At 36.5% G+C, this 14,635-nt stretch overlaps 1 protein-coding gene across 3 annotated transcripts in view; it reads right to left on the bottom strand.

Moving 5' to 3' along the window:
• Positions 1–750: 750 nt before the first annotated feature.
• Positions 751–14,635, bottom strand: part of LOC105052175 (protein ANTI-SILENCING 1) — a 64,931-nt gene continuing 51,046 nt past the window's right edge. For 2 of the 3 annotated variants that reach the window (XM_073244547.1, XM_010932907.4), the window contains exons 6-13: positions 9,172–9,198; positions 7,722–7,814; positions 5,250–5,328; positions 4,663–4,753; positions 1,789–1,897; positions 1,568–1,684; positions 1,357–1,461; positions 751–1,266 (exon numbers count right to left, since the gene is read on the bottom strand). In XM_073244547.1, the coding sequence (XP_073100648.1) occupies positions 1,411–1,461; positions 1,568–1,684; positions 1,789–1,897; positions 4,663–4,753; positions 5,250–5,328; positions 7,722–7,814; positions 9,172–9,198 (567 nt within the window). In that variant the 3' untranslated portion in view covers positions 751–1,266; positions 1,357–1,410. The remainder of the gene's footprint in view (positions 1,267–1,356; positions 1,462–1,567; positions 1,685–1,788; positions 1,898–4,662; positions 4,754–5,249; positions 5,329–7,721; positions 7,815–9,171; positions 9,199–14,635) is intronic. The other variant, XM_010932908.4, reaches the window with a different exon arrangement.

The raw sequence follows: 14,635 nt of genomic DNA on the forward strand, positions 1-14,635 counted from the left end.
GAATCTCTCATGACCTCACAGGCACTGAGAAACAACCAAAAAAAAAACGAGAAGAGTGGGGCGCAGTTGATGGTTTGGAAGTGGAGTCGACAAGGAAAGGTGATGGAGAATGGCTGTGAACTCATCCAGAAGGGTATGATTGGTGAAGCTGAGGGTTTGCTTCATCTTCTCAAGGATGGATCACCAATCAGGTTGAAGAGGAGGAATGGCGAGCCATGACGATCTCGCTTACAAATCTCACGAAGGCCAGGATTAGAGTTGGTGAAAAAGCGTCGGCGGCAATCGAGCTCCTGCCCAGAATACGTGCACAGCATCAACGAAGTTCGTGAAAGAAATGCGTGTATATATTGGAATCAAATCTATTCGCAAGGTTGAAGCCTTGAAATAACAAAGTTGGTGATCGATACCTTCAGTATCATGTGCAAAGCTCAACTCACGCTGTGAAGCAGTAATTTTAACATAACAAAGTTCATACACAACGAGAAGAGGACCAAACACGAAGTACGTGCATGACGACATTAACAAAGCTCGCAAAAACTGCTCATCGAAAGGAAGAACAGAGTTCGTTGCTAGAGCTTGTGGAAGCAGGAATAGAGTTGATTCTTGCAATATATGCGATGTTTTACAAATTTTGTGCTGCCCTGGAACAAAATTCACGGACAAAGATTGTGCTAGGTGCAATGGAATTCATGTACGGCACCAGAGTAAAATAAGTGTGCTGGGAGAATTAAATGAGTTGTACTTCAGAGATAAAAATAAATTGTTCAATCGAATATTACTGGCCAGCCATTCACTCATATGTTCTGTATAATTTAAATCATCTGCATCATGCCAATCTTAGCATAATTCATGACCCATAAATTTTACAGCTCCTTGCTCATATAACGTTTAGGGTGGAAATGGGAACGCCTAACCACCACGAATCATACAAACTAAATGAAGCTGATGGGGCCAACCATGGGTAACCAGGTCTACCAAAATGTTATATTACAACCCACACATGGTGGATGCTAATCTCGATATTTGGAAGTCCTGGACTATCAGGTCATTACATTTTCAGCTGCTAAACAGAGGGCCTCCAATCCCAGACTGGCTTAAGAGATGCCATGTCATATTTTGAACAGATCTGAAGAATCATTACCACTATACTCGATGATCCCAACAATTTACCCCAGGCTCATATCCAGAATCAAAAAAAGCCTGGAGTATAGATTCTCCACGAACAAAAGTTGAAGATTGACATTGGACCCTCGAGAAATAAGCAACCTGTAATTTGTTTTTAGCTAATTTTAGAAGAGTGTGATTTACTCTGGAATTGAAAAAAAGTAAACGGGATGAATGATAAATTTGTCAGACCTGGAACAGGGAAAAAGTGTGTGGCTACAGAAGGACGCCATAATTAGTAATTCTTTACTTGTGCTTCAAGCTCTTCTTGCCTAGTTTCTGCTCATCACCATGCCCCTGAAAGAAAAATGATGCTCTAAATACAAAGAGGCTGAGGGCAGCACATAATTAATGTGTAATGGTACTAATTTTATGCAACAAAAACATATCATGCTGTTACGACCTTAAACAAACGGTGGAACCATCTAACAGATTTTTCTTGTGCCAGAATCCAATCCATGGCCATCTCATATTCAATTGTATTAGGCTGGGAACAGTGTGATGTCGACACAGCCTTTTTCTGAAAACAGAAACGGCTTAAGCATAGAAAAAGAAAAAAAAACAAAAGACCAATAAAAGGAGATAATTGATCTAGTTAAATTCAGAACAAGAAGCAATAATCACCACATCCTCTCGTTGCAATTGGGGCTTGAGTTTGACAGACAAATGACCAGTTAATGTAGATGGTTTTGGTTGTGGCACCATTAACATGCCTTTTCTGCAAGTAAGAGGTCTGCAAAAACCAATAGACCAAGCCAGAGGAACGATTCTAGGCATTATAATACCTTCAAATGAGAGAGAGAGAGAGAGAGAGAGAGAGAATGGTTGATTTGAGCAACCTACAACATAAAATACGTCAATTTTTTAAAAAAAAAGAAAAAAAAAAGAGAGAGGATTTCTTGGCTTCAGTTATCTTGAACATATAATCATATCAGCTAAAAAGTTCTAATATCCATGAAAAAAATAAATATTTGATCAACAATTTTAAGTTGCAATTGCCAAAAAAAATATGAGAAGGCATCGACAATTATCTCATGCAGGGAGCTAATGCATTAGGAACAGAAAGGAACCTAGCATACATTAAAGAGGATGAAGTTTTGAATTAAGATACACATTCTGCTACTTCCTAAGCCAGTTACGTCAAAATTTGGTTAAGCTGAAAAAATGAATTTAATACACACCACTTTAACATTTACTCGCACATAACCTAATAAAGCTCTCTGAGGTAAGCCCCTGTTCACCAGACCACAAGGAATAAATAACACTAATAAAACCAACTGCATCTATGCATCTCCATAAGCAGCAGCATATCAACTACTAAGTTACAATATGGAATAATATCTTCCATTAGACACACTCCTACAAAACCTTTGTATTGTTTTTTAGTGGATAAATAGTCTCTCAACGTGTACTTTTCTGAAAGTAATTCAGCTAGTTGTTTGTAGAATAATCACTTTCCAATAAACTGAATTTTGCGGTTTCAAATTATTTGTCATAAAGATGCTTTAGGGTATATCAGAATGCTAGAGATTTTAACAAATCACAGTGACGATGTTCTCTATCTTGTCAATGCTGCCAAATATTTTGCCACATATAGAATTCAACCGCACATTTGTAGAATCTCTGACAGTGGATTAAATAATTTTTATCCATCTATATAATAATAATAAAATGATATATGGGTATTAGGAGAGGCATTTCATGTTGACACGTAAGATTATAGGATAATCTCCCACAACACCATATTTTATTTTTTTTATTTTTTTATATTTTTCTCCGGTAGTGTGTCATTTTGTCTTCTCTTTCTTCGAACCCCTCCTGAGTTGTTTCACTCCTTCCCTAATTTCTCCATTTGTCCCCAATCGGTTGGGAGGCTTTGAGCGGTAGAGCGGATGTGGGGCGGACAAACTGATACTTGAAACTTGAAACAAAAATTTACTATGCCTAGAATAGATTGACATATCGTTGGCTTGATTAATAATGATACTTGATATTAAGCTATATAAAAGTTTCAAAGAAACCAAGTACAAGCTTCAATATGCTATCCATACAAGTCTATTTGTATTAAATCAAATCAAAATATATAGTCTATGTTATAATAATGACAATTTGTACATATGTAAATGCCCCTTTTTGAGCCATGACAGATTCAAATAAGGCCTATAATAGAACGCATATAAGTTTCTATTGGAACTAAATAATCAAATAAGATTTTAGTATGATGTTGAGACTGTCACAAAGAAAAATTGATGTTGATCGTGCAATAATTTTTTTATTCAAATTGTGTTTTGTTATTATTTTTTGTTGATTGTTTTGGATGAGTTCAAAAATTTATGATGCTTTGATTTAGCGATACAAGGGTATTAGGAGTGGCATTTCGTGCTGATACGTAAGATTATAGGATAATCTCCCACAACACCATGTGTCAATTTTTTTTTTTATATTTTTCCCCGTAGTGTGTCATTTTGTCTTCTCTTTCTTCGAACCCCTCCTGAGTCGTTTCACTCCTTCCCTAACTTCTCCATTTGTTCCCAATCGGCTGGGAGGCTTCGAGCAACAGAGTGGAGGTCGGGCGGGCAGACTAATATTTGAAACTTGAAACTAAAATTTGCTATGCCTAGAATAGATTGACATATCGTTGGCTTGATTGATATGGTACTTGGTATTAAGCTATATATAAAAGTTTTAAAAAAACCAAGTATAAGCTTCAATTATGCTATCCACACAAGTCTGTTTGTATTAAATTAAATCAAAATATATAGTCTATGTTCTAATGACAATTTGTACATAGGTAAATGCCCCCTTTTGAGCCATGACAGATTCAAAAAAGGCCTATACTAGAAGGCATATCAGTTTCTATTGGAACTAAATAATCAAATAGGATTTTAGTATGATGTTAAGACTGTCACAAAAAAAAATTGATGCTGATCGTGTAATAATTTGTTATTCAAATTGTGTTTTGTTATTATTTTTATTAATTGTTTTGGATGGGTTCATGAATTTATGATGCTTTCATTTCCTAACTGCTTTCAATTATGTAATGGTTGTTCAAATAATTGGTTGATTTGATATGATGGTATTCTACAGATATGGGGAAGCAGAGCTTTCCCCTCTATGTCAAACAACTGATATTTTATTTTTGATGCTTATAGAATGGATTCTACAAACCTATCTTATAGCATTTTTTATTTTTGGACTTACTAACATTAATAGCAAAAAAAAAAAAAAAGTTACCATCATTATCAATTAAACCCCCGCAATGCAGGGGTTGAGTGCTAGTATAATTGTATCCAGAATGTGCCTATGGCAAACTAGGTGGTATCCTGACAGAGGGATGGGAAGAGGCTGTTACATTGCTGAAACAAGTCTAAACTAATGTAGGCACCAAGCTTCACACGCATCTACAGCCAAAAATTTAAAAAAAACCTCCACTATCAAAGATTTAACAAACATTATGTCATCTAGCAAATGTATACTGCAAATAAAAAAAATGAATACCTTCCATTTGGTAGCATTAAGCATCCCATATTGATCTTTGAAACAGCCAGATCTGTAGCCTCCTTTGTTTTAAAAATCACATATGCTTGACCTACAATACAATAACATTCATCACTATTGCTACCAGAGGAAAAAGGAAAGCAGTTTACTTTATCCTGCATTTAGCAAAGTAACAAAGGGGGGAAAAAAAATTAACCAAATGCAAATGTAGCCTCCAAGGTTCATGGACTTGGTACCGGAACTCGTGCCGGTTGTCGGCCGGTATAGTACCATAGCGGACCGTACCGACAATAAAAAATCGAAAAAAAAATCCCATCCAATGGCAAAAAAAAAAAAAAACCGAGCCGAATTGGACTGAACCAGTACCGTACCGTACCGAACCAATTGGTTCGGTCCAGTCCATGCCATTTTCCGAAAATCCGGTCTGAATCGGACCGATTTTCCATAGGTACGGTATGGTACAGAGTGTACCGATTTGTTCGGGCCGGTATGAAATACCATGGTAGCCTCAATTCCCATTTTATTCATTGTTTTTCTCAAAGTTTCTACAATACAACTATTAGATGGACTTTGTTGTGATGACATACCATAAGTAGGATCTTGAAATGTAGCCTGTGGAATGACCCTTGCAGTGCAACTTTGTTTCAAAGCATGATAGATGATATCCTACCAGAAGACAGATCACAGAAAAAGACCATCAAGCACCTTATAAGTTGCAGCACCTAAATTCCTATTCATTTAAAGCAAAAACTAAAAGAAAAGAGACAAGCAGGACCAAAGATCAAGTGCCAGGCATAAAACCCTAGAGTATAGCACCAATATAAAGACGATGCATCATGGGTTCTAGCTTTTGTCATGTCAGACTAGTGCAACTCAAACTCAACTTTTGTAGCTTAGCCAGCTTTTGGGCTCAGCATACTTGAGTTCGTTGCAATTCCTAGACATCCAAGTTTGTTAACTATTATCTTTTGAACTCACAGGATCATTGTAAGGAAGTAGAGGCAAAGTTCACATTCACAATTCGCAATACTCGATACTGCATGCAAAGGCGGGAACGGAAATACCCTGATTATTGAATGCTTGAGACATTAAGTAGGCACTGTCAAATAAGCATTGAGTTACATAGAACATCCATATTTTCTGACATCGCTATCAAAGAGACAGCCTTCCAAATCAACTGCATCAACTTCCGCATCCACCTCCTCCTAAATGCCAGAATATTGGGAATTTATCTACTGAACTACAATATCTCGTGCACTGTGAGCTGCCATCATTAGGTGCATGGTTCAACGAACTGCCCCGAACCGTACCGGTGGCTAATTGGTGCGGTTCGGATATTCGATTCGGACTGCTGGAAAAAATAGTGCAAGGGAAAAGGAAAGAGAGGAAGAAGAACAAAGAAAATGGGAGGAAAGGAAAGGGAAACGCCAGTGGTGGGCTGCGGTGGCCTGTCGAGGCTGCTGGAGGCCGCCAAGCCTCTGGGTCTCTACGATCCTCCGCAAGATGTGAGAAGAGTGAGAGATAGAGAGAGGGGAAGGGAGGGGGCCGTCGGAGGGCTGTCATGGCCGTCGAACGGCCCAAGCCCCTATTTCAAATAGCGATAGCCGTGGGGTTGTTTTGAGCCATCTGGCAGCCTCTCCACCGCATTACCCTCTCTCTCTTCTCAGTTTCTCTCATGGAGGACTGCGGAGTCTAGAAGGCCTCCGTGGCCTTCCCGACCCTCCAGTGGCCACCACCGACATGTCCTTCGGCCTTCCTTTTCTTCCATCCCTCTTCCTTTCTCCCCACTCTCTTTTCCTCTTGGTTCATCCCTCGTTTTCGCATCAACTCAAAATAGTCCGTTACGGAGCGTACCGACTCGTATCACCGGCCGGCCAACATGGGGTCTGATTCCAAATTAGCAATTCTTGATTAGGTGAAATTTCATCAACCTAAAGGGCACAAACCACTACATCAAGGCCAACCCTCAAATTACCTTGTATGTGAGAAAAGAGCTCTAAGAGGGGCAAACCACCACTCCTTCCTAGAAATTATCTAATTCATCCAAAGTCCACGATCTTAGTATCGAGTATCATATCAGTACATTACTGGTTCAATACAATACATGTCGGTATGGTATGTTATACGTCACATCAAAATAGTTCTTGAACCATTTTTCTCATTTTTTTATCATTATATGCCTCGGTATAGATTCGTACACCTACAAACTGGTACGCATCTTGATATACCTCGGTATAGGGCTTGTACTGATCTAAATACAAGTTTCATTCATTCCAACCTAGTACTGTATGGTATGCCCTGAACTAGCAGAATGGCAGTCCACCAGTTCGCCCTTCCTTTAAATTATCTAGTTCACTAGCTGTGCAAGGTTTTACATGCCTCATTGGAGCCACCCAACATCTACAAACATTTTCTTGACAACTAGACGTGGTAAAATATTTAATTCCCATCAACCATAAAGCCGATTCCCTCATACTCTTCCATGCATGATCAAACTCAAACTTACAATCAACAACCTACCCTGCCCCCTTCCAAAACCCCAACCAACATATTTAAGATATCCTCCTAATGGTTCTTTTACCCTAATAGCAGCTTTCTCCACTCTTTTGCTGCCCCATAAGCATTCCATAACATTTCTCACATTCCCCAGAAATTGTCAAAGCTATACACATGTTCATCTAAAAGCCCCACCTATTGTTTTCTTGTTGGTATTCACTCTTCAGTCCTATGTGCTTTCTTATATGTTTGTGGCATACATGACAAGAAGATCAACAACAATGTCTTTGCTAAATCCTTTCTCAATTTCTCAGTTTCATTGATTTTCCAGGTGATCTTTTCTGCAATATTTCCTGAGTTTCTAACAACTTGCCCAATTTCAACATCAAATATTTTAATTAATAAAGGGCACCATTACACCAATTGGATCCATCTGGAACAAAGATTTTAGACCTTGTTTGCTAGGAGGGAAGACAACAAAAAACAATGGCAAGAATAGAAAGGGAAAATGATACCAATAACAAAAGCAATGCAGATCAAATTAACCAAATTAAGAAGTATACTTCTACTTCTGATGATGTATACGATGGGTCCAAATTCTCAATAAACACAAGCGTTCCTTGCTCAGCAGCTTTCTGCATCCTTCCTTCCCAAGGCTGAATAATTGAACAAGAAAACCAATAAATCAAGCAGGTATGTACTACTAATAAAAAGCTTTTAGCATATATTAAATACTGACAAGCAAGATCCAAATTTCTTGCCTTATTTCTTCAAAGCTTATGAATTAAAGTTGATGATTAGTCAGAATCCAAAGTACAAAGAGCATAGATATATCTAGCCTCATAAGCTAAATTTGTAGTACAGATATAAACATAAAACAGGGAACAGCATTACTAACCTAATAAACATATTACAGCCTGTTTAAAGACCCTAACAAACCAAAAAGTTGAACTCCTCTAGCAACTGATATAAACTGAAATCAGAAAAATTACTCATGAAATGAACTTACTTTTTGTTAGATATGATGTTGAACTCTTGACCTAGAGGACTGTAAAGATTGTTCTTTTATGATTAAAAAAAAATATTGGTACAAATCTTAAATATCAAAAGCAAGTGGGTCTCTTAAAAATAGTTTGAATAATGAAAAGTTTAAGAAGTGGGTGGGTGGATAAGTTTCCAGAGAGATTTAAAGCAGGTTCACCACCCTGAGTAAAAGCTTCCTGCTACCAAGTGATATTTAAGAAAACACAAATGTCGCACATCCGTTTTGTCATGGAACAATAATCCTGACTTCACTTTTTATGCAGAAACTGTAAATGAGGATCTTACTACACACTGTTTGCAATTGTAATTTCCAATAAATGATGTCCAGGTCATGTCCTACATGTTCCCAATGTAATGCAAATTCATAGAGGAAGGTGACCCATTGACTCAATTTTTGGGCTTTCTATTTTCACATACTTTAGCAATGCCCTGATAAGTTGATATTTCTGGCAAGGCTTCTTTCAAGAACAAGGTCCAAGGAGATTTTTGATATTACTATTTCCATTAACATAGACCGTGAAGATAGCATGGGGTTCAAAAAAGAAAAAAGTCCAAAAGATGCCCCCTTAACTTGGTATGAACTGTGAAAATTGGTATGACACTAACAGTCACTGTCCTCTGTTGCATATTTCATGTAAGCCCTTTAAAACAAGGATAGTTCCATTAATTGTGCTAGTGCTACGTTACTTATTGACAAGTGGGTAATTATAATTGCAGTAAGCAGAATATGCACATTTCAAAACCACAAGACAAAACACAATAGGCAAAAGAAAGGCCATAAATAGTAAATATTTATCACAATGCACAAGGATAACTAGACTAGCTCAATTGCACTGGATTAAATGACAATCGACTAATAGCAAAAGATGCACACAACAAATACAGTTGACTATAATTACTTTATTATGGAGAAATCATGTTAAAAAAATGAAAAGAAAAGAACATGGTAGTAACATAAAGGCTACTCACAAGTCCCTTGAACCACTTGCTTCTATCCTGTTAACATGACACAAAAAAAGCTGATCAGAGCAGAAATTTTCTTGGTTTTGCATGAAAAGTAACTTTTAACACAATATAAAAGTCAAAAAAATAAAACCATTTCCAGATACACGGACAGAAAGAGCTTCAACTGACATGCTGAAGAAACATACGTAAGCTCAATTCCCGTGTTCAATAACATAGTTATACACTTTGATTTTATTCATTACCTGATTTCCCTTTGCCAATCCAGTCATTTGGACACCACAGCCATATTTTCATGTACATCAAACAGCCAAAAGACATGTAATTCTGCCTAGGTACTGGATTTTTTTTTTTTCAAAAAAAACAAAAGAACACTTGTCCAAGGACAACAATATCACCACTTCTGTATTCGACACACAACACCCAGCCGGACAGTTAGCACCAACACAGAAAGACAGTATCAGATGACATAAACAATCAGCTGTCAAGTGAATTTGTTCCATCAAGTAAAACAGAGAAAGGAATAACTAATAGAATTTAAATTTATTTTATCAGGTCAGATGGACTATTTGATATCAATCAAAATTTATGCCTAATGGGTAAATATACAGTTGATAAGTTGTAAACCAAAGTTCACCACCGCATAGAAGTGAATTATACATAAAGATCTAGTTTTCTAGGTCTATCTAATCCAGTCATCTGATAAGCCCAAGATAACATTATAATAAAGAACAAGAGTACCACAACCACAAATCAAGGTTTCAGTTTTAAGTCTTTTATACTTTTTATATAACATAAAAGTTCGCGGACTTGATACCGGAACCTATATCGGTTGCCGGCCGGTATGATATGGTACAGTACCAGACCGTACCAACAATAAAAAAACAAAAAAAAAATTCCAACTGCAAAAAAGAAAAAAAGAATGAAAACCGAACCAAACCGGACTGAACCAGTACGTACCATACCGAACTGGACCAAACCATCCGATTTCGGACAGTTCGGGCTGATACCATACCAAACGGACCGATTCGTTCCAGTTCAAGCCATTTTCTGAAAATCCAATCTGAACCGGACCGATTTTCTGCCAATACGGTACGGAGTGTACTGGTTGGTTCGGGCCGATACGGAATACCATGCATAAAACACTAAGAATAAAATAAATCAGCACTAGAGGTAAAACCAAAAGGACATTAAAGTTCTTGAAAGATGAGAGATCTGGATATGAAACTTCTAATCACATTTGTTCTTAAGTGCATTCTTGTGAAACAATCACAATCACAGATCAAGAGAATATATTTGCCAGGTTATCGGCAAGTTATCAAAGGATTACAAGTAAGAAGGCTTAAATAGGTTCAGGATTATGATGTCCTTAGCAGTTAGAGTCAGCAAGGTAATTAGACAACATAAACATGATACATTATGATATTAAAAAACCAAAAAGAGATTATACGCCATGACTTAATCATCACATATCAGAACACTATGTTTGCCAGGTTACATCATATTATTAAACGATTACCAGTAATGTGGTTAAAATAGGTTCAGTATTATGATGTCCTTTTGCCAGTTTGAATCAGCAAGGTAATTAGAAAACCTAAACACTAGAAGCATAGCACAAGAAATCAGAATTCACACATTTATATAATTGAGAATATGGCTCAAAGAAGCCAAGCCATGCTATTAACCTGTACAGCATCATTGAATTCTGACCATATCTTGTAGCTAAACATATAGTAGGCTGATAAGCTTAAAAAAATTTTTTGCTCTTATTTTACTTCTAAATCCAGAAAGGACCTATTCTGCTTCCATACTGGACATAAGTCAACATTATTCCAGTTTAATATCAACCAATTCAGATAAAACATATTCTAGATGTTTGTTAGCCTTGTATCTTCAACTACAGAGTGAAAATCAAGTTGCATGATATAAGCTCTAAATCAGAATAATTTTTATCCTTGGAATTGAAACTCATACTGCACCATATTCTTTTGTAGATCCTACCACACAAATTCTCCTTACTTTTGTGTATGAATAGTCTATTACGAACATTGCCACAAGTCCATTCACCATTTCATACCAGGCACAATATATTGTTAAACAGCCAAGTATATAAGAAACATGATACCAAGAAATGCTGTACCGAGCCGAAGGGCGTACCAAAGCAGACCGGCAGCCAGCCGATCCGGTTCGGCCCTTTTTTCAGAAAAAAATCATCTGAACCGCACCGAACCAAGCAGTTCGGAGCCATACCACCCAAAATCGGACGGTATGGCTCGATTCGGTACGATTCAGCGTTGAACCGAACTGTACCGACATATCACATAGTGGTGGGGGGTGTGGTGGGACCTGGGCTGTCATTTAGTGGCAGCCCAGGATTCCTTCTTTGAGAGAAACCCGAGAGCTCTCTCAGAACTCCTGAGCGCTCTCAGGCTTTCAACGACACGAAGCCTTCCGAAAAAATTAGAAAAAAGAAAAAAAATTCCATCAAATTGTAGCACTTCTTCGAAAAGACGATTTTCGACCAGAAGTAAGGTAATGTATTATTCTTTCAGTAAATATTTTATTTTTTATGTTTTTATGATTAAAAAAAGGATAAGAACGAAGAAGTAAGAAAATAAGAGTAAATCATACCAAAATTTTGTGATTTTAGTATGATTTGATCATATGTGATAAATCTTTGGAAGATCTACATGATGACACTAAAATCACTGATTTTCATTAATTATATATTTTTTAAATATATATATATTCGTAAAAATTATTAAAAAATAAATTCAAAAAAAAAAGTAAAATCAGAGATTCAGAATTATGTTTAAAATGATTCAAGCTAATTGAATTTAACCTCAAATTTTTTTTTGAAAATTTTAAACTTAAAAAAATATTTTTATAATTATTTAAATAATAAAAAAATATAATCAAATAAAAAAATATGTAAAATTAGTATTAATTTTAGCTAATTCAAAAATATTATTTGAAGCATATAACATATTTTTTTTGAATTTATGAGTTTTAAAATTATTATTAAAATTTTTTAAATTTATATATAATATTTTTTTAATAATTATTAAACTGCCATATTTTGTTATACTTGTAGAAATGAATAAGAAGAAAGATTCAGCGTGACATTGGTTTGGATCATAGCGAGATACTCCAGATTCGGCATCATTAGAAATGCAAATGATGCAACACAAAGTTAAAAAAAAAAAGGATGACTAGGTTAAAGCAACTAGTGGTTATCCTGATGTATCCATGTGTCAGAAATATCCACAGAAGGTCCGACAGTTGATGAAGAAGCACTTCACTGATTCGAAAGCAGTGAAGGAAAGGACAAAGCAAAAGAGGACGGAGATGAACCATCGAGCTGCAGAGCCACCTTCCTATCACTCTAGAGAGTCAGAGGCTTCCGCTCCAGATGATGAGGCACAGATTGAGGCTGCCATTCAAGCGAGTTTGGATGATCAATACCGACAAGAGGAGATAGCCAGGTATAGAGAGTAATTTAGACCATCATGCTACGAATCAGGATCTAAATCAACAACCGATGGAGAAGAATCCGAGTTCAGAGTCCTCTCAGTCAGAGAGCCCGATGGTAGAGGAAATAGACATAGTATTTCATCTTTGTTGGAAGCTTTTGACAGTAAGAGGAGATCATCCAGGGATATTCCAGCAGAAGCCACCATCCATGATTTGGATCCACATTTTTTCCAGCAAGAATTCAAAACAGTAGAGGATTGACACTATGATGAAAAAGGATAAGAATATGTGGCGAGCTATTGGATCATGATTTCATTTCAGCCATATTCCAGCAAATACAACAAGCAATCCTTACTATCGATCTATTATTTCAACCATAAAGACTGTCGGTCAGGATATAGATCCGTCAGGACTTAAAGACATCTATGATCAGCTTTTTGATAGTAACAAGGAGGATCTGCAGAGATGGATTGCTTCTTACAAGAATAAATAGTCCACATACAGACTAACAGTGATATGTGATGGTTGGACCGATTCTACTGGACGGAGCATCATTAATTTTTAAACATATTGTGATGAAAAAAATATTTTTTCACAAATCAATCGATGCTTCAGATAAGATGCACGATGCCGCATATATCCTTGATCTGATAGAGATGATTGATTCAGTGGGTGAGCAGTATGTTATGTAAGTCATCACAGATAATGGACCACAATATAAAGCTTTCGGAGAGTTGCTAATGGAGCAGCGACCGCAAATATACTGGACCCCATGTGCTGCACATTGCATTGATTTTATATTGATGGATATTGAAAAGATTCGTAGGGTACAGTAGGTAGTGAAGATTGCTCAGATTATTACTAAATTTATCTACAATCACACATGGATCCTCTCATTGATGCGGACATATACTGGGCAGAGATCTTGAGACTGGATGTCACACGATTTACTACCAACTACATAGTACTTCATAGTCTTCTTCAGAAAAAAGCAGCCTTACGTCAGATATTTATCAGTGCCGAGTGACAGTAGAGCAGATATGTGAGGACCGACACTGATGAAAGTTATGTGGAGAACTTTGTGATGAGTTAGTCATTCTGACGAGCTGAGAAGATAGTGAAGGCTATTAAGCCATTATACAAGGTATTTCGCACCGTGGATGGTGAAAGATAACCTCAGATGGACTTCTTATATTACATGATAGAAAGGATAAAGAAACAGACCAATGAGAATGATCCGAAACATGCTCAGAAATTCATTAACATCATTGAGTACTGTTGGGACTATCAGATGGGTAGAGATTTGCATCTAACCGGTAAGCACGGATTCAAGAATACTTTAAAATATTTTTTTCTTATATTTGTAAAAGTGTAAATCAATTATGAAATTTATCTATAGCTTACTATTTGAATCTGAGATTCCAGTATACCATTCTTGAGATAGATATAGATAACGAGCTTCTTGTTGCTCTTCGTAATATGATATATAAAATAATGTTCGATATGATTAAAACAGATATGATTATTCAACTGAATTCGATCTGTACTCAGTGATATATTTATAAATTTAATAAATATATTTTTTACAGATGAAACAGTTTAGAGAGGGATCAGATAGTTTTGAAGTTCCATCAGCTGTCGTAAGTAAAAAAAATGAATCCAGATAAATTACATATCAATAATGAGCAACATAGATTGACATCATATGCCTAATAATATCATAAAATTTGATATGTAATTTTGCATTTGTAGCTGAATAGTGAATTCATTTTGGAATGTCCGCAGAATATTTGAAAGGTGTGGCTGTCCGCATTCTTTCCCAAACGCTCTGCTAGTGGCTGTGAGCGTAATTGATCGACTTTTGCTCTTATCCACAACAAACAGAGAAATCATCTGACACAAAAACACCTCAATGATCTTGTATATGTTCACTATAATCTAAGATTGAAGCTAAAATGTGTTCCGAAAGAAGTACAACTGAAGTACACTGATCCAA

This window comes from Elaeis guineensis, chromosome 10 (genome assembly GCF_000442705.2).
Source record: "Elaeis guineensis isolate ETL-2024a chromosome 10, EG11, whole genome shotgun sequence".
Lineage (NCBI taxonomy): Eukaryota > Viridiplantae > Streptophyta > Magnoliopsida > Arecales > Arecaceae > Elaeis > Elaeis guineensis.